Raw genomic sequence first — 19581 nt, 5'->3', positions numbered from 1 at the left:
ACCAGAATTCATTGAACCACAGTGTCAAGCACAAAAAAAAAAAAAAAGCTCTGAAAATTTAAAAAAATTGATATGGCTATTACTAACAGCCAGCTGCAAATCTATCATCACATTAAACACTTAACTTCAAAGCTAAAATTTAGGTAATCAGCTTATTACTTGACACAGCTAACTTGTTTTCTGACATCCTCTGTCACTGGTGTTTCTATACCAAGAAAGCCCTCTTTCCAGCTCAAAAAGCCTATTTTTAAATATTACTGGTCAATATGCAACACACAACAGACCACTCTGGCCACAGCATGGAACCAGCCTCACACAGGCTCATATTTTGGCGTGCACATGTTCCGCTGCTATCCCAGCCCATTGCCGATATTTCTGTCTTTTCCACAACAAGTGGCCCTTCCTGGCAAGGCAAAGAGGTGAACCTCAAAACTGATTGCAACTAATAATTTTGCAATACATGCCGCCCTCCACTTCGGTCGAGCAAAGGTGCAAAGCCGAACACACATGCAGTTTGTCAATGTTCATGTCACATACATTTCAAGCCTACTTTACACACCTTACAATAACTATAGTCACATCCTAGCACACACTAGGCACATTTTGCTCTCTTTTAATGACGTAAGTGCCTGCATTATGAAGGGGGACACAGTGGTGCCCGACTGCATATTAATTACCTTAGCCGGACGAAGGATTCTAGAGAGGGCCACCGTCCTGTGGCGGCTGCTAGCGTACACGTAAGCCGCAATGCTGACGCCTATTGTACTAAACGCAGTGCTCAGGACACAGGAGAACAGGCTTGTGGTGCAGACTGCTTTCAATTTGTCAAAACATAGCAGCGTCATAGCAATATGTGGCAGGGTTGGCCTTTTGGCATAAAGGACCTTTTCAAGTGCCGTACACCTCTAGCGGCCATCAGATGAACTAGTCTGCTGTGCCAGGCCCACAACCGGCCATGTTTCCTCCCATCTTTTCGGCGAAAATTTCATTACAATGGCGAGGTGGGCCTACATTCCGGCAATATTTAAGAGCAGATAGGTGCGAGTCCTCTGAGGACACACCTGCCGCACTGTACATTGTCAGGGCTAAACTGAATCCATTTAATCCCAGGCTCTAAGATGCAGGAAAACTACACTGCACCTTACTTGATGCCAGTTCATGGAGAGGATATGAGGAGCTAGAAGATACTAGCCCTGCAACCCAATTATCTTGTCCTACAATTCACCCAGTCATTGGTTGCACAAGTACAGTTCATGTAAGAACATGTCCAGCGAACCCGTCCACTATTTTAGCCAGGAATGCCAGCCAAAAATGGGAGATAAGGTAGCTTGGCGCATAGGCAGAACGCTAATAGAAAAAGATACAGTGGCGTGCGTGTAGCAATCCCATTACCAGCACTCTGCAAACTGAATAAAACTTTCAAGTAACGAACAGTTTTTATGGTGCATTTTTATGCTGCATACTTTATTCCAAACTCCTGCAACAAAAAAATGTAATGAACTGCTCACTCGGTAAGGATTATTGCAGACCTCTCTGTGTTCTTTTGTTATACAAGCATGCTTTCTAAAGTCACCTTCTGCAGTTATAATAGCAAAATCAGGGTGAACCTAGCCAGTTCATTGCCAGAGTTCACTCGTAATCCAGTGATACTAAGGCCGTAAGGGGGCAGGGTAAGCAAACAGTCCGAAAAAAGAATAGATTTCTTTTGTTTCTTTTTTACTAAATATGAAAGTACATTCTTTTCTGTATCTTTTCCATTATCACACTTCATCCTGTGCAGTTTGTATCAGTTTTAAAAAGCGATCTGAAAGTGAAGTGGTCAGCAATACACCCTTTTATTATGGGCGCTGTGTTTTCATACTTTTTTTTTTCTGTTTCTTGTTTTTTTTTTTTCAGTTCAGTTCAGTTTATTATAATAAAGTTTCTCGTAGGGGGCATTACATGGGGATGGGTTTTTATAAAAGAAAAGCGTCTCCTTTTAAGTAATTGTTGAGCAAAATAGTCAATTAAAAGCCGTTAAAATGAGATGGGTACGTAATAGCAGTGATGCCAGGAGGAAGGCCATTGCAGTGTGGGGAAGTTCAAGAGAAAAAGGAAGCAATGCATGCAGCAGTTCAATCTCATGTGTGCGCAACTTGAAACCGATGGCTGGTGCAGTGGGATATGTGGGACGTTGCTGTGATGTGTGATGTATAGTGGTTGATGAAGAGAAGAAATAAACAACTTGAGATACAAGAATAGACTGGTGATTCGTCATCAACTAGAGAGCGTTGACAAGCCAGCTTCTGATTTTAGAGATGAAATACTGTCATATGAGTGTATGTAGTATTGCCATTTTGAACAGATTCTAATGAATTGATGAGATACCATTGATATGGACTCCAAATGGGCTAGGCGTATTAAAGTTTCGGCCTAACAAGTGTCTTGCACACGAGTAGTTTAATATGTGGCAAGGCGTTTCGTAGATGATGTTTTAAAAAGCCCAAGGTTTTATTAGATGCCGAGATGATACTGGTAACGTGTGTGCACCAAGAGAGGTAGTGAGAAACGGTTACACCAAAGCACAAGATTGGACCAGCTCTAGTGGTGTTAGCGATACTGTAAGGAAAGAAAAAAGGACTGTGACAGTGGCGAGGGACATGCATTTACATTTCGTGGCGTTTAGGATCATTTTCTAATTGATGCACCATGCTAGAACAATGCTAAGATCAGACTGCAGAGCGGCTTGGTGAAAGGTGTTACTGATAGCACAATAGAAGCATATATTGGAGGAGACAGTGGAGACATATACTGGAGGAGACAGTGTGAGGCAAGTCGTTTATATATGTTAAAAACACCAACAGACCACGGACAGACCCGCAAGGGGCTAGACAAGTTATTATTGACAAGGACCATTTGCGAACGATAAGACAATGATTCTCCAATCCAGGTTAGTTAGGGTCCTGGTTTAGCAGTCTTATTAGCAAGTGATGGTAAGATACTTTATCGAAAGCTTTAGCAAAATCTAGAAAGATTGCATCAATCTGTACGTTCGAGCCAAGACTGACATGCCAGCCATGAATGAAAAGTGCAAACTGTGTTTCGCAAAAGAAACCTTTCCGAAAACCATGTTGTGATGGGTGAAAAAAGTGATTCGAGTCTAGGGGGGTCATAATTTGAGAGTAGATGACATGTTCTATGACCTTGCATGATATGCATTAGATAGGGCGGTAATCTAGTGGAGAATTCTATTACCTGATTTGTAGCCTGGAATGACCTTTCCCACTTTCCAATCATCTGGCATGGCTCCCGGGAGTGATTGGGAGGAGAGCAGGGACAAATTGGCTGCGATCATGTGCCTTGTGTTTTTTAGTATTTTAGAGTTGATTTCGTCAAGGCCAGCTGATGACGATAACTTAATTCTGTCGATTACAGATGAAATTGAATCTGCAAAAAATGGGATACCTGGCATGATACCTGTAATGTTGGTTATCGGCAAAGAAAAAGGCATGTCAATTTCTTTTGTGAAAACTGTCGAAAATGCAGAGTTACATGTCGGCATATTTGGTATCAGTAATCGTTTCATGCGATTGATTGGTGAGGGTGATACAATCGAACCTCAGTATAACGAGGTCATGCTTGCAGCAAAAATTTTTGTTAAACTGCAAATTTCGTTAAGTCGAGACTCCTATGTTTCAGTAGCCCAAATAAAGTTGGAGATTCTTGAACACTCCTGGTAGATGGCACCTTGTTAATGCAGTAAAATCCCATGATATGATAACAACTGACTAGAATTCTGCAATGACACGAAGTTTAAAAACGCAATGGCCAGAGTGCATTATATACAAAACATCATGGTTCAGGATGATGCAAACAATTTCTGCACCTGTGATGATGCAAACAATTTCGAACATACGATATGCCTGCCAGCTGGAGCTCGGCCATGATGACTCCGCTCAAAAATTATTGGCAAAAAAAAAAAAGAAACGGATATATCGAACCCCCAACACCAAGCGATGCCTGCGCAAATGACAGGCAGAAGGCTTCGTCGCTTTAGACAAATGGTGGAGCTCAAACACTGCAGGTTTACCTAACAGATGGCGCGGCAGTATGTTCTGCTCCTGTCCTGCACTACTGATTTATGCCCACCAGCAACATTTGTGCATAAAAGGGTGCATAATAAGGGAGTAATTACGCATTGACGTCCACCCGAGCGCAGCCATACGGCTACAAAGGAAAGCTAAACAGCTTTCTCAGAAACTACGTAGTTAAAGAAAAATTCATCCTGGTCCGGGGTTCGAACCCGGGACCACCGCTTCACCAGAGCAGTCGCTCTACCAATTATTGATCAATTCGCTTTCGCCCTACCATAAGCTTGCCGTCCCGGTTAGCTCAACAGGTAGAGCGACTGCTCCGGTGAAGCGGTGGTCCCAGGTTCGAACCCCGGACCAGGACGAATTTTTCTTTAACTACGTAGTTTTTGAGAAAGCTGTTTAGCTTTCCTTTGTAGTGGTATGGCTGCGCTCGAGTGGACGTCAATGGGTAATTACTCCCTTACTACAAATCTACTCCACCTTGGGGGATTCCCCTAAAACATTTGACCAAAAGGGTGCATAGAAAACGTGGTCTGTCGTGGCTAAGGTTTTCATTTTCATCCCCTAGTCAAGGAGGCTCCTGGTACATGCAAACAATGCGCGAGGACGTCATTAAGTTCAAAGTGTGGCATAACATTAATTCATTAAATCACACACAAAAAAAACAGATGGCTTTCGAATGGGCAGGGATTGGGAAAAAAAAAAAATGCGTTACTTCGCGAATTTCATTGAACTAAGATTCGTTTTATTGAGGTTCGACTGTAAAGCGATCTGGATGGGGGTTTAGTACCTGCCCAAACTGTTTTGAGTTAGTGGATAGCAAACTTGGAAGTTTAGAACCATAGAAAGAACACTTTGCGTAATGGACCATAGCAAGATATGCCTTTCCGGCTTTGTAATTTGTTTATCAACGATGTGAGCCCTCATGTTTAGCAGCTCGATAAAGAAGCTTTTTCTTATTTTCTAGTCTCTTTAGGGTGTTGGTGAGCCATGGCTTTTTGTTCCTGGTGCGATGATTCGTTCTTAAGATGAATTTATTACTTAAGTCAGTAAGCTATTTCTTAAAACTCGGCCAGTTATCATGAACTCAGTGATTCTGGAATGCTGCTCCGGATGTGAGAAAAGCGGTGCTAAGCTCATGGTTTACCGCATCATAGTTGCCTTTCTCATAGCGCTTAATCGTTTTCGTGCGTGTCTCGTTTGGTGTTAGTGCAAAAGAGAAAGTAACGCGAATGACATTAAGGTTACTAATTCTTCTAAGGTATGCAAGTGATGTCAGAATATCAGGTTTATTGGATAGGATTACATGTAAAATGTTTGGAGATTCCAGTGTGATGCGTGTTGGTTTGGAGGTTAACTGGGATAAATTAAAGTTCAAGCAGATGTCTATGAAATTTTTGTCTTTGCTGGGTGCTGGGCCTGCTATTGAAGACTATGTTAGGAAAGTTAAAATCTACGAAAATAAGAACAGTGGCGTTTGGATGGACTTCTGTAAATTAGATTGTTATTCAGCTCGTGACCGAGTTCTGCAGTGGCATGCGGGAGCCTGTAACAGACGCCTAGGAGTACTGTTACTGGTGATGCACAACATAACAGCCACAGAATTTTAAGCTTTAATTTAATGTTAACAAAACAGCATGAAATCTGTCAATGAACTAGAATGCCACCCCCTCTTGAGTCTTCACGGTAATATCGATAAACACGGAAGTTCGGTGGTTCTACAGAGATTCGGTATCAGAAACGTCGCTGCTTAGCTACATTTCTGTTGGAATGAGTAAGGTGTTGAAGGCTGATGATATGATGTTAGATACGAGATCGCATTTTGGAAGAAAACTGCGTATATAAGTGAATATTATGAAAAACGAAAGGTTTGGTTTGGTTTATTGGGGTTTAATGTCCCAAAGCAACTCAGGCTATGAGGGGCGCCATAGTGAAGGGCTCCGGAAATTTCGACCACCTGGGGATCTTTAACGTGCACCGCCATCGCACAGTACACAGGCCTCTAGAATTTCACCTTCACATCGAAATTCTGCCGCCGCGGCCGGGATCGAACCCGCGTCTTTCAGGTCAGCAGCCAAGCGCCGTAACCACTGAGCCACCGCAGCGGGGCAGAAAATGAAAGGTAATTTCTGGTGGAAGGCTGAGGTTGATGCCTGCTTTGTGGACAACGGGATGTTTGCTTCACAATTTCTTTTACGGAATTTCATGCTTTGCCAGAAATTTATTATTTGGGGTCCTTGAAAAGGGTTTTGTAACCTTAAAGTGTATGGGCCTGGTACAGATCTGGTGAAGATAAGTAAATGCTTTCGTGCTTTCTGAACTTGGCAAAAGAAATCCTTGCGAATCTTCTATTCTGTGCCTTTCAGCTTGCGGCGTATGATAGTACACCTTCTATTGTCTTCCAATGCGCAAATTTCATGATTACAGGTCAGTGAAAATCTTTACAAAAAAAAAATGAAATTATACCCATTTTAGCTGAATGTAAAAGCCATCTGGCAACAATCCAAGCTGTTTGCCAGGAGAAGCATGACAAGCTGCTACGTGGCTTTTAAGTGTTTTCCATGTGTTGAGCATTCGGACTGGTGTGTGAGCTTCGTCTTCCATGACAAGGAACAGTTATTGCCCATGTTTTTTTTTTGCGATTACATGCACAGAGACTGGTAGACCAAAGATGTTTCGAAAGCGTCAGTTCCATGGCAATCAGTACACTTTCAACAGTGAATGAAATAGTTCTCCTCAAGGCACTCAAACTCCAACAGGAGACAGAATCAGCTCCTCGAGGTTGAAGCTTTCTGCGTCACTGCAAGGAGAAACGTCAGGTCTGTGTGATGCCGGCTATGCTCTCGTGGACATGAACATAATTACCTGCATGACTGCACAAAGTTGTGCATGTAAACAATGTGGCGGAGAAATGCAGCCAACCTAAGTATGGTGCACGCCTTGAGATGCATCTGTAAAGGAGCAGCTGCTGGAAGTGTGCTAAGTGCTATGCTAAACCTCCCAAAGCCACCAACAAAGTTTTCGAAGTACAACGAAGAGCTCCTAGTAACTGAGGAATACATGCAATGTGCTGCTGAAGAGGCCGTGCAGTTGAATGAAAAAGACAAGAGCATAACAGTTGCCTTGGATGACAGTTGGCAAAAGTGGGGCACACGTCAAACATTGGTATCGCTTCAGCAACTAGCAATGACTCTGGAAAAGTGCTTAATGTGGCAGTCATGGCAAAACCCTGTCGAGTGTGCAGCTCAAAGGATGCACGAAGAGATGCACAGCACGAAAAAGTTTGCCAGCGGAACTACCAAGGAACCAGTGGTGGAATGAGAGTTTCGGGTGCACTGCAAATATTCAGCAGAAGTGAAGAACACCGTGGAGTGCGATACATCAGTAATCTTGGTGATGGTGACAAAACGTTTCTGGTGATGGAAGCAGCAAAGCTGTATGGGGACAGCATTGAAATTACGAAGCTTGAATGTATAGGACACATGCAGAAGATAATGGGCACGTGATTGAAAAGACTACAAAAGGAGAAGACAGAAGAGTTGCCAATGGAAAAAACCTTTCCGGCCAAGGAACACTCACGGACGCAGTCATAGACAAGGTTCAAACTTACTATGGCATGGCCATTAGGAGAAACATTGGAAACTTAGAAGAAATGTGGAAGGCCTTTTGGGCAACATATTTTCACATCTCATCTGATAAGGACTGATGCCATGGACTGTGTCCAGAGGGGCCTGGCACCTGGTGTGCCCATAACAAAAGTGTGAAGGAAGATAAGCCCTTTGTGCACAAAGACAGTCTTCCGCCACCCGTCCTAAAAGCACTAAAACCCATTTATCGGCAACTTGCACAGCCGGAGCTTCTCACAAAATGCCTGCACGAGCAAACCCAAAACCCAAAAAAGTCTTTCAATAGTGTCATGTGGGAGCGAGCTCCAAAAAATGTCTTTGCAGACCTCAAGACTGAAGATTTCCACATTAGATGATGTCCTGACATTCAGTGGTGGTATAACATAGCAAGAACTATGGTTCATGAGGCTAAATCCAGGCCATAACACTGTCCAGTGGCTACAAGAAGTCGATTGGCATCGAGTTTACTTCACTGACCGAGCAATGCAGCAAGTAACAAAACAGGCCCGGGAGGCTAGATGACAGAAAAATAAGCGCAAATCTGAATGATGACCATGCAGCTGGTTCCTACCGAATATATCAGTAAAAGAAATGTTGGCAACGCCAAAAACCTGGAATATAAGTTATTGTTTACTTTAGACTCAACTTTCTCAAAACTAAATTTTTCATTATGTCGGCACCATTATTTTTGAACTGACAAAAGAAAGCAAGCTCAATTTTTCTGTGCATACTGTATGGTTATATGGCAATATACTGAACCAAAATTAAGGACATGCATGGAATTGTTTTTATTTTATAAAAAGAAATGTACAAAAATTGGCCTAAAAAAGGCATGGAAAGAAAAAAAAATAGCTTTTTGTATACTAACATAATTTTGGTCCAGTGGTGCAGCAGTTACATTACTAACACTCTGTAACGTAAATAAAACTTTCAAGTAAATGACAGTTTTTATGGTAAATCTTTATGCTGCATACATTTTATCCCATACTCCTGAGACATGAAATGTAACTGACTGCTCACTCAGTAAGGGTCATCGCAGACCTCTCTTAGTTGTTTTGTTATACAAGCATGCTTTCTAGAGTCACCTTCTGCAGTTACAATAGCAAAATCAGGCTGGACCTAGTGAGTGCATTGGCAGAGTTCACTCATAATCCAGTCATATTAAAGCCTTAAGCCAGGTAAGGTGTTCCATTTTACCCTTTCTACCGTATTATTACACTAAGTGGACATTAGTTTTTCATTAGTTCATTGTTCTGCTCCATATTTTTCCTTTTTTTTTACAATGAGAACTGCTCCTAGGACCAGTGCAGTGTCCCCCGATCAGGCTAAGTCATGTATGTGACACACCACGTCGCATGTGAAGCATGACTGTGACATATTTGTTTGGGCTATCTGCATATCCAGCAAATCTACCACTAATGAAACTTGCTGGCCTGCATCCTGAGCTCTGCTAGGTTGACAAAGTGGAAGAATAATTTGGCAGGGTGTGAACGCGCAGTCATGCAACACAGCGATGACTAAGGCGAGTCCGTGATTCGGCAAAAGTGAAGCACTTAAGTATTTTGGGGAGAATTTTGTGTTGGAAGACAAATTCTCATTTTTTTTTTATACGACTGTTGCAACGGACACCAACAGGAACCATGGAATGATGGGAAGGTGCCACCATGAGAGGGTTTAAGACCTCACAAAAACTTTTAAAGACATTATTACGATTATAACGAAATCCCAAACCATTCATGCCAACCCTAGCCAAAGAAGGATCCATTGCAGGTCAGGTTTCTACCAGAAAAAAGGGTTGGAGTTTGAAAGCATGCCTCAAGAAACGCCAGACCCAGCTACTGAGTGGCAAGTGAAACTGAAAACTGCTGAGGAACTGACATACAGTATGAAGAGACCTCGCACTGCTTCTTTCTAAGGAAGACAAACAAGCTGGAGATTTTCATGTGCCATCTTTCTGGGCTAGAACAGAAGAAGTGATCCACACACTCCCCTCCATTGCAGTCATTAAGGAGATTTTGTATCAAACAAGCGCCATTCGTTAAGTGAAGATAACACGAAACATTACTTGATACTCAGTTACAACAGCTACCTTCAATTCCAGAAGATGGAACTCTGCACCATGTAAGGCATATGCTCAAAAATAAACCTGTATGCTTCTTTCATGTGTCTTATGCTTCTCGTAAAATTTTGTGGATTCTTAGTTCTGCATTAGCGGAATTTCCCCGGTTATTCTGCACCTGGAGTTTTCCATCACAGAGTGTTACGGGCCTTAGCGGTGACATAGCACCTATGCCATGTCTATGTGGGAGTAAAACCCAATTTGAGTGCAAGATGCATGACAATCCACATGGGCACTTGTGCTCCACACGTGCGAAATGCTCATTCAGCTCTCATCGAGTTCTGCGACTGCCATTTTTTTCTCTGCCTAGACTCAATTCACGAGGACATGATTTTGCAATTTTGTCTATTCTTTCAACATGTGACCTTTAGATGTTTTTAAGTGCTTATTTTTCATTGGCACTGTACAGCACCATCATCAAGCTAAAGAACTGACCCTATATATCTCTCTCAACATCAAATGTGGGAAAAAGAATGAATCTAGAAGGCAGGATCTGGATGTGCTCACCAAGGAGCAAGACAGAGGAGCACTGCAAAGCTGCGGTTCATTGAAGCCTTCACACCCACACTTCACCACTTGAATTTCCTCCTTAGTGTACCTTGCCTCATGGTTACAAAACCTCCATATTAATAAGTCCTTGAGGAATACCCAAATGCGGTACTAAACCACGTATGGCAGACCACCTCACAAAAGTGGACCAAAAACTTGTCCACAGAGGCTGGATCAACTGGTTATCAAAGCTGAACATGTGGGCCCCATGGCCTCACCCACTGATAGGTTATCTAATAAGACACCTACCTCTGCTATTCAGTTTGATGTGTGTCGTATGCGGCTGCATAGAGTGAGCCAAGAGGCGCTCCTCTTCAGACGAAAGGAATCGCTTAGAGGGAGGTGCACCCAGTGATTCATCCAAAAGCCTTCTTGGGTCTAAGACCTTGTGGTCACTGCTCCCACCACGCGGAACTTCCAAGTTCAATGCCTCCTGCTGTTGTGGCACAAACAGTGCCAGGCTGTTTTCTTCATCACCTGCAAAAATTAAGTATAGAAATGTGTTGACATTTTTAATGAGCCTAGGGATTGCCACTGCTGAACAAGGGAAGCCCGAATCTCAAGGTGCATTTTCTAGATTACTGAATGAATTCACAGATTTCCTTTCTACATTTAAAATTTGTTTCAAAATAAAATAAAGCTTCATATATATACACCTAATTTTAAAGACCTGCTCTTGGCACTATGAAACTGAGATCAAGACAGTACCGGTCTAAAACCATGTCCTTTACTGTTTTTATTTCTTTCCTTCCCGTTTTCTTGCTTTTGTCAGATAACGTTAGAATATCAGTGCTATTATTCACACCGACTTAACTGCAGATTTATTCTATAAGAAGCAAAACACAAGAAGATGAGGCAACTCAGCAGTATTAAATATTATGGCCATGCTTGGTGGGGGAAAGGGAGTGCACACAGCCACAGGGCTTGAAGTTTGGAGGCACTTAGTGAGAATGTAATGAGGGCCTATAACAAGGTGCATTTCACTAGCAGCTGGTTTGCTTGATTTGAGGGGCATTGCGCAGTTTGTTCTCAGGAGTGCTGAATGGCTGCTTTTCACATTGGCAAGCACAATCATCTCTGCAGCCCTCATATGTGTGTACCTTGTCCAAAGCAGCAAGGAAAGTTCAAGCATGATCATGGAACATGCCTTATATTTACATTCATTTTTATACCCCGTGGTTAGTGCCTCATCTTCACCATACCCCCTATAGTTGAGCAGCATCCTGTTGAACCCTAGACCACAGACAGTATTACAGCAGCAGACACATCAATAGTGAACAGACCACGATAAACGAATCATGTATGACGGACATAAGGCAGCTCAATTCTGCCTCCCAGTGTTCGCCATACCCAACATAAAAAGCGTAATAAAACAATAAAAAACCCGCCCGCTAGGCGACGCACGAGTAATTGGGGACACGCAAGCAGGAGAGTGAAGTTGGCCACGGATCAAAACAGATCAATCAGTGCATCCAGCGGAAGGAGCAAGAGTGAAAAATGACAAAAGCCAGAACGGTCGCTTCCAATTACTCGTCCCTGCACTTCAAGCAAACGACGTCAACGACGAAGACTCGCCTGACCTCGGGCACCCGAGTGCCGTCGAGGTAATCTAATATCGCGACCGGTCTGGCCAGGTAGACACACTACGTGCGAATACGCTTATTGAATAAACAACCTGCTCGCCCCAAGCTTCCCAGAGCCAACCCGATTAACTCGGCGCCGTAAGCACACAGTACCCTTCGTTCCTTCCCCCGCTAGAAAACCAGCCTAGTTCTCCGCCCGCCCACTTTCCCTTTTTTTTCTATATTTATTCTCCTCGCGCGCAAGATTTACTGAACCACACTCGAGGATAACAACGGTTCCGTTCGATTAACATTCCAATCAGAATACGTACGCCAGTATGGGCAAAAGCGTACGCATAAGTATAAATAATCGAACGACAGCGCTTAAAACAGCTCAAGAGGCGTAAGCGACAGGCTTGGCGAGCCTAGCAGCGCTCGCAGTTCCATCAGACGAGTTACGGCCGTCACCAACAGACGGCGCCACGCGTCCCACACGAAGGGCGTTGCAGCCAATCATCAATCAGAGGCACCGAGAGCGCGCGATGCGTGCTGGCCCCGCGGAACGAAACGGCCGCAGCTATGACGACAGAGTTCATTTCCATTTAAATGGAGTCATGTTGGCTCCTTCTACCGTGACCATTTGGATGCGAACGTTAGCGTCCCTTCTCACCCTCGTGTCTTAGGGGTCGCTTTAAATCAACTCCTGTGACTGGTGCTGCTGCCCGCTCTCGCCGCGGCCTCGCTTTTTCGCAACCGGATCGAGATCGCCACTGGTCTCGCCCGTGTTTTCCGTGGAACAGCTCTCGCGTTTCGTCGCATTCTTTTCGCTTTAGCTGGCGTCAGCTGTTTGGATCGGCTCGATGCTCACCTAGCGTTTCATCAATATGCCCCCAACCCATGACTTCGCGAAGGGCCTTATTTGATGCCCGGCTCCCCTTCAACGCCTTGATGCCTGTCAGCGATGAATCCACACAGAAAAGCTGCCATTGTTAGGTAAACTTTATTCTCGCTTGCAAACAAAACCTACAACAAATGTACACGGGAATACCTGAACAAAAATTCCGTTTGTTAACCGGCAGCAAACAATAGCCAGTAGTGATAATGAATCGCTTTTGCACGTGGGTATCTTTGTGCGTGTTGCTCTCAGCACATCCATTTTCCTTTCCCCTTGATCTTCCTCTTTGTGCGTAACTCGGGGTTTCCTATTAAGTGTGCACTGTCTCCTTTCCATGCAGACATGCGCCGCAGTCGTGGCAGTTGTCCGCCTCCCTCGTTTCTTTTTCCTTCCTCGGCGTTTCTAAATTTACAATGAACGATAAAGATAGAAATAAAGGTGGCAGCAGCGTTGTATAGAGCAAAGTTCAGTAGTAATGCGCATCAAGCGTGTGTTGGACAACACAATACAATACTGCAATGCTGAGCTGCCGTATCCACGCCACCTGAGGATCGCAGACACGTATCTGCGCTTTACTCTGCAAAAATCATATTAGCAGTTTCGCTGGAAAACGGCTAACAATACTCCTTGTGTTCATGTGTAAGCTGGGGACTCGTGTGTAATTTCTTGGGTTCTACTGACGTATTGTTTCTCTCATTCTTTGTTTTTAATTTCATGTCAATTCTGTATTTTATTTTGTGTTGTTTGTGATGTTGTTCCTGGACTATAGTGCTCTGCTTCTCTCTGCTGCCCTCAGACTGATAGACATCGAGGAAAAACTGAAGTTGATGGTTAACACGTTCTGATGAAAAGACGTTCCTTTCCTTGAACTCGGAGCTGTTGTACGCCAGAAAAGCTAAAAAGAACAGAGAAATACAGCTATCAAACTGCGGTGACGTCAAGACATTTCTCCATACACGGATCCCTGAGGCTAGGCCGCACTGCCATTCACCTTCCAATAGCGATCACGGAGTCCTTTTCGGCCTTGACATAGAGTTTGAATACACTGGTAGGAAATATTTTTTTTTCTCATCAACATATGCGTTTTCCACTGCCGAACAAACATCACCACAGCCAGAAGGGATCGATATTTAATATAGCCGGATACAACATGCGAAGGAAGCGGTAGATGCCTCTCAAAGGAGGCCCATCAGCCAATTGCATAGACCGATTCTTATGACGTCGTGATTAATCCCCTATGGCCTGCTGTCGTGACATCGCGGGGTGCGGCAGATTAACCGCGTCGTCATCAAAATCGGTCGAATCCGCTCACTGGAGGGCCTCCTCTGAGTTGTATCTGCAGCTCCTTTCTTGGAAGAAAAAAAAATGGAAGGACTTGTCCTCAGTGCTCCTTCAGGTCAGCCAACCCAAGCAGCACACCAACATCAACACTGGTATAACAATGGCGAAAATTGGCACGAAAGTCGGGCCTGCATTGGCATTTTGGCAAAAAGGGACATTTTCCGACCTTGGCCTGGCGTTCAAGCCATGACTGCACCGTTGCTCAGCCACGAATTCGGCCTAAAACGAATCAAGCATCTTGTGAGCATGTGCAGCAGGCATACAGGGCGCCCTTCGCGGCTCTCACCTGAAGAGGGTCCCCCAGCGTGGTGCTGCGCGGACGGCGGCGCGTGCCCGTTGGCCTGCCGGCAGACGAGGCTGATGGGCGACGTGTGGTGGTTGCGGGAGCCAGGAGGCGTCGTCAGCGACGCCGCGGCCGACGACATCATCTCGGCGTAGTGGCTGTAGCTGGAGCGGCGGCCCTCCCGCCGGTTCCCGTCGATGGCCGCTTGCAGCTCGTCCGGCTGGCTCAGCTTCTCCTTTTCGCACTCGTATGGGTACAGGTATTTCATGTACCTGCACAGCAGCGACGGAGACACGCTTTTGTACGCCAACGGAGGAGGGTCAATGGCACTGCGGCATTGCCAAATCACTTTCCCGAGCACACTAAGGTAGCGATGCCTGTGCCACCACAGGCTTGGCGTCAGGCAAGGCACCTGTGCTAAAGCAAACGTTTACGTATACGACGCTATAAAGACGAACCGCTAGGTACACACACACGCCTACCTTTTTCTTAACACAACCACGCGAGCGTTGAGAGGCAGGATAGGCAGAGTCTAAACGGTTGAACGAAATGACGAAATTTCCGAGAGCTGTCAGAGCGAGTGCGCAACGTTTGGTGTCGATCAGTGCAGAAGTAGTTAGCGGGGCTAGTTTCACTAATAGGGATGTAGCCCTTGACGCATTTCTGGGCGTACCCCCTTTCTGAAATGGCGCGAAAGAATTGGTTGCGAGAAAATACAGCAAGTAAATATCCTGCGAGGAGGGGATAATATGAAAGGAACCGCTGCCACCTACGTCCCGCAGTGCCCAACCCGCCCGGACCACGTGACAGAGGAAGGATGATTTCACTCATTATTTGGGTTGTATGTCGTGCTTCGTCGACAATGTTCAATTACACCACAGGAAACCCTAAAATTGGCCTAATGAAGCTGTCCCCGTAATAGAAAGATGCCACGTCACTGTTTGAAACCCTTGTGCCCAAAATGTTCACGTCACATGGTTTGCTTTTCAGCCCTGTTATGGAAAGCTCTAAATTTCTGCTGGGTGAGAACCCTCGTCCTCACTTTTTTAATAACTTTTGGTGCTGTGAAGTGACTTAAAAGGGACCCGCTATAAGACTCAGAAGCGAACCATGTGGCCCGAAGACTTTACGACTGGCGTCGGCGGTAATTAGGTGAAGCTAGTGGCGGAATTTTGTAGAGCTGCTACGAAGCAATAGTGAAGCAGTGAACCGGGTACGCAAAGGTTAGGGACAAGCGCTTCTAGTTCCCTTGGATGCCACCACGTGGCGCATGGCTTTGAAGATTCAAAAATAGCGCGCTGACGTCATCCGCGACGTAAGAAAAAAAAGAATGGCCGAGTGGCTGCACAAGAGAACGGGATAGGCGGCTACGTTTAGCTGCACTGGCTGTGAGCTGCCCAGAATTCCTGGCAATAGCTGAAGGCAAATGTAAATTCGATTTGTTTATTGGAGATACTGCTTCGAAGCAAGGTCAGCCGCGCTGCTGTAGTAAACAAGCCTGTTTATACGACAACTGCACAGTGGGTGCGAAATGCACCGAAATGTGAATACATGGCCGTGCTTTCGCATTCCGTAGACGCCGAAACACAGCCAGGAATCTGTACCCTGAGCGAGTGCTACATACGGCGGATCGAGAAGCCTCCGCGACTGCAGCCGTAAAAGGATTGGGGCTGCCGCGCATGGGAGAGGATAGGAAAGAGAGCAGGGCTCCGAGCCGGAAGGACAGCGCAAGCCCCTTATCGAACCCCTCTCGAGCCTCGGCGCAAGCAGCGCGAGGACGGACGCGCCGAGATAAGCGAGATCGCGCCGGATTCCCGATCATTTCGGACGTCTTCCATTCAACTCGGCCCATAACGCGACGGGCAGGAAGCGATACGGGGACTGAATATCTGGGGCAAGGGACTTCCAGGGCCGACACACAAGGCTGAACCGCGCGGAAAAGGGAGATAGAACGGAACTGAAAAAGAGAAAGCATTCCCAATGCGCTTTCGTAGCGAGATAAGGCACCGGCGCAGACAGGTGTGTACGAGCGCAGGAAAGATACTGGCGAGTATCATCAGCCTGTTGATGACTCGCCCCGATGCTTGACGAGCCTCGTGAGCTATTACAACGTGTTGTTCCGAACACTGGGCCGCTGTTTTCAGGGACGGCAAGCGTGTTTTCACCGCTATGACTCGCCCGCGCTTGATGCCACCGCAAAAGGCGGCACTCGGCTGGCACGCCTCGAGTGTTGATCATCTCGCATCGCCTTCGGTGCTGCCACCGAGACCTGTGCTAAAGCAGGGCAACACGTATACGGCGGGCAACCGGGCACGCTACGCAAGTGAAGTTCCACTACCGGCTGTTATTATTGCTACACTCTTAGAAAAAAGGGGCGAATAGGGGGCGAGAGGTTAGTCTTTTTGGGGACTAACTGACCTGCCACTGGCAATCGTCCTTTTCGGGACTAACTGCAAAGGGTGTAACTGTTGGTCCCCTTCGAAAGGGTGCAACCGTTAGTCCCCGGGAGCAGACATTTAATGAAAAAATGCAAACGGCGCGTGATTTCCAGCCTAATTTATAGCGGGATAGTTTCCGACAGAACTTCACACATATAACAACGATAAAGGAAACAGAAATAAACATACATGAAAACACCAGGATTCGAACCGACAACCTTTGGATTATGAGCCGAGCGCGGATATGACTACGCCACCACAGAGGACAGTCCACGGTAGAAAATAAAAGCCTTGTATGCGAAACACACACACGGTCTGTCTGTACCGCTCAAATTGTTATCACAGTGTGGTGGTTTTGGTGTCATATGCTTTTGAAAAAACCTGCGGTAAGCTTTAATGCGCACGCACAACGGTCTAAATCACGTTTTGGCCAAAAAAGAAGTGCTGAACTGTGTATAAATTACGGCCGGTACTTCACAACCACAACAGTGGTTTTCTTTTTGTTTCTTTTTTTGCGTATAAGGTGGTCTTCTTCCTTGCAATTGGCAACTGCACATTACAGCCTGTTGAAAACAAAGGTAGAAGGCGATGGTTCACTTCGTTTTTTGTTACCGGCGGAGAGCGGTGACAGGGAATTGACTGCTAAGTGTCGCCGATACTTACACAGCATCACAGAAGCTCGTAAACAACGGCAACGGTATGAAACTACGTGTACTTGCTCAACCGTAACTTTTACAACTCACATTTGACACGTATTGAAGTTCGTAGTAATTGTTTATGCACTTGCACAGCTGCCAGCCGTTTCGGTGGCACGAAGCCTATTTCTCACGGAAAAGGGTATCCGCCTCGTCACAGGCAGCGGCAGTGCCCTCACTGGCCTTAACGACATCCATGCGCTTCAAAAATCGAGTACTATTGCAGTAAGGGTCTTCTCGCGCAATTTTCGCGTGCTGCTGTGCTGCGATTCGCCTCCCGTTAGTCTCTTTCTCGGCAGTTAGTCCGTTGAGTTTGCGCACGGCGCGCATTTTTGGCAAGGAGTGTGCCGTGTGCAAATTTAGGGACTAAAGAGCCCTTTTTAGGACTAAAGTTGTCTTTACTCCCCCCTGGGCCGGTTTTTTTCTGAGAGTGTACTCGCTCAACCAAAGCCAACGAGTCGCACAGTTGCCACGTCCTCGCTGCTACGCTTTCCCGTCACTTTTTTTTTTTTCTTATTCTGTACAAGCGCTTTGCCCCAACCCTTGCCAACCACAGGCTGGTGTTCAAACTCACAGCTTGTTGTCGCCCCCGCTAAACACACCTCTCCGCTCTCGCTCTACTCTTTCACCGAGTTTCCTCGTGCACTTCTCCAAATTCTTGCGGCAACGCACACTCTCCGAGTTATTCAAATCTCAAATCTCGTAAACGCCCGCGAGTAAGCGGCCATATGTGTTACCTGCCACCGTGTTAGGAGTCAAGGACCACGCTCAGGCTTTCACGCGAAAACATTCGCAGTGACGGCCAAGCGGCTACAAAGTTTTGTGCGCTAAGCACAAGGTCGTGGGTTCGACAGCCGGCACAGGAGTGGACGCATACGCGTGCCCTTACGCGCATAGCGCCTGTGTGCTCAGCTAATTTCCACACTTGCTTAGTGCGACTGATAACGCGCTTTCGGCCCCCTTTTCCTCAGCGTGAGCGCGCCGGCGCGCCCTATAGTGGCCTGTACACAGTCAGGCGCGCGGCACATACGTGACGGTGGTCATCAATTAGCGCAGAATTCAGGAGACAAGTTTACGAGGCGGCGGCAAGTGGCGACGCCTAATTTAGCTCGTCGGCACTCGTCGCATCGCAGTGGGAGAAAAGAGCATGAGGCGCATGCGAAGCGCATCATTGAGCGCGCATTAGTGCATATGGAGGTATAGATAAGGAGCGTACGTGTGCTGCCCAGTCAGTGCGAATAGAACTGCCCTGCCGTCGTCGACGTTGAGAAAGAACGAAACAAGACGGGCTTTGCGAAACCGCAGCCATCGCATGTTGTTCGCGCTTAATGCAGAAACAAACGACTGAGGAAACGTCCTTGCGCGGGCTGGGGCCGCGGAGCCCGTTAATCAAAGAAAACAGGATCGATTCCAGAAATTCGTCGGGAATAAAGCGCGAATGCGGGTAATAATACACTGGAGGAAAGAGAGGGGGGGGGGGGGGGGGGGGGGGGGGGGGGGGGGGGGGGGGGGGGGGGGGGGGGCTAGGGAAAGGGGAGCCAAAAGTGAGTAGCACAGTTCCTGCGGCAGTCGGCGTATTACGCATGCACAGAGCAGCATACATTTCTCACAACATGATATTTCACTGCTACTTATTTATTCAGAGCATTTTTTGCGCCTCAAAGATACTGTGCTACGAAGTACGCCGTAGTGCAATGCACCGAACCAATCTCGACATAGATCACATTCGATTCTGCACCTAAGTGTCAGCGATAAGCTGCCTATAGCAGGCATATGTAACAAGAAGGCTCTGCGGAGTTGACCGCGTTGAATCGAGCTTTATGAAAACTAAATGTCGACACCAACACGGAATTACCTTCTGACTACTAATACTGGCTAATTACCCAACGCGTTCACCTGTTGGACAAAGGCAACGAACGAGGTATCTTTGGTCACGTGATCAGAGTGTGCCGTCAGTGGGACTGAGAGCGGCCCCTATCAGTGGGTACACGATGTAGACT

The 19581-nt window shown here is 46.1% G+C and overlaps 1 protein-coding gene and 1 pseudogene across 5 annotated transcripts in view; one reads left to right on the top strand and one right to left on the bottom strand.

The window, feature by feature from the left end:
* Positions 1-19581, bottom strand: part of LOC149341230 (AT-rich interactive domain-containing protein 3C-like) — a 264429-nt gene that overhangs the window by 8803 nt on the left and 236045 nt on the right. For all 5 annotated transcript variants that reach the window (XM_089543176.1, XM_089543178.1, XM_089543177.1 and 2 more), the window contains 2 exons: positions 14452-14720; positions 10617-10844 (listed from right to left, as the gene is read on the bottom strand). In XM_089543176.1, the coding sequence (XP_089399302.1) occupies positions 10617-10844; positions 14452-14720 (497 nt within the window). The remainder of the gene's footprint in view (positions 1-10616; positions 10845-14451; positions 14721-19581) is intronic.
* LOC149341231 (uncharacterized) lies at positions 6972-8285 on the top strand (annotated as a pseudogene).

The sequence above is a fragment of the Amblyomma mixtum genome, chromosome 5 (genome assembly GCF_055824585.1).
Source record: "Amblyomma mixtum isolate Tamu chromosome 5, ASM5582458v1, whole genome shotgun sequence".
Classification (NCBI taxonomy): Eukaryota; Metazoa; Arthropoda; class Arachnida; order Ixodida; family Ixodidae; genus Amblyomma; species Amblyomma mixtum.
Note: the sequence above shows the minus strand (reverse complement) of the source record. Positions and strands in the feature narration are given on the sequence as shown.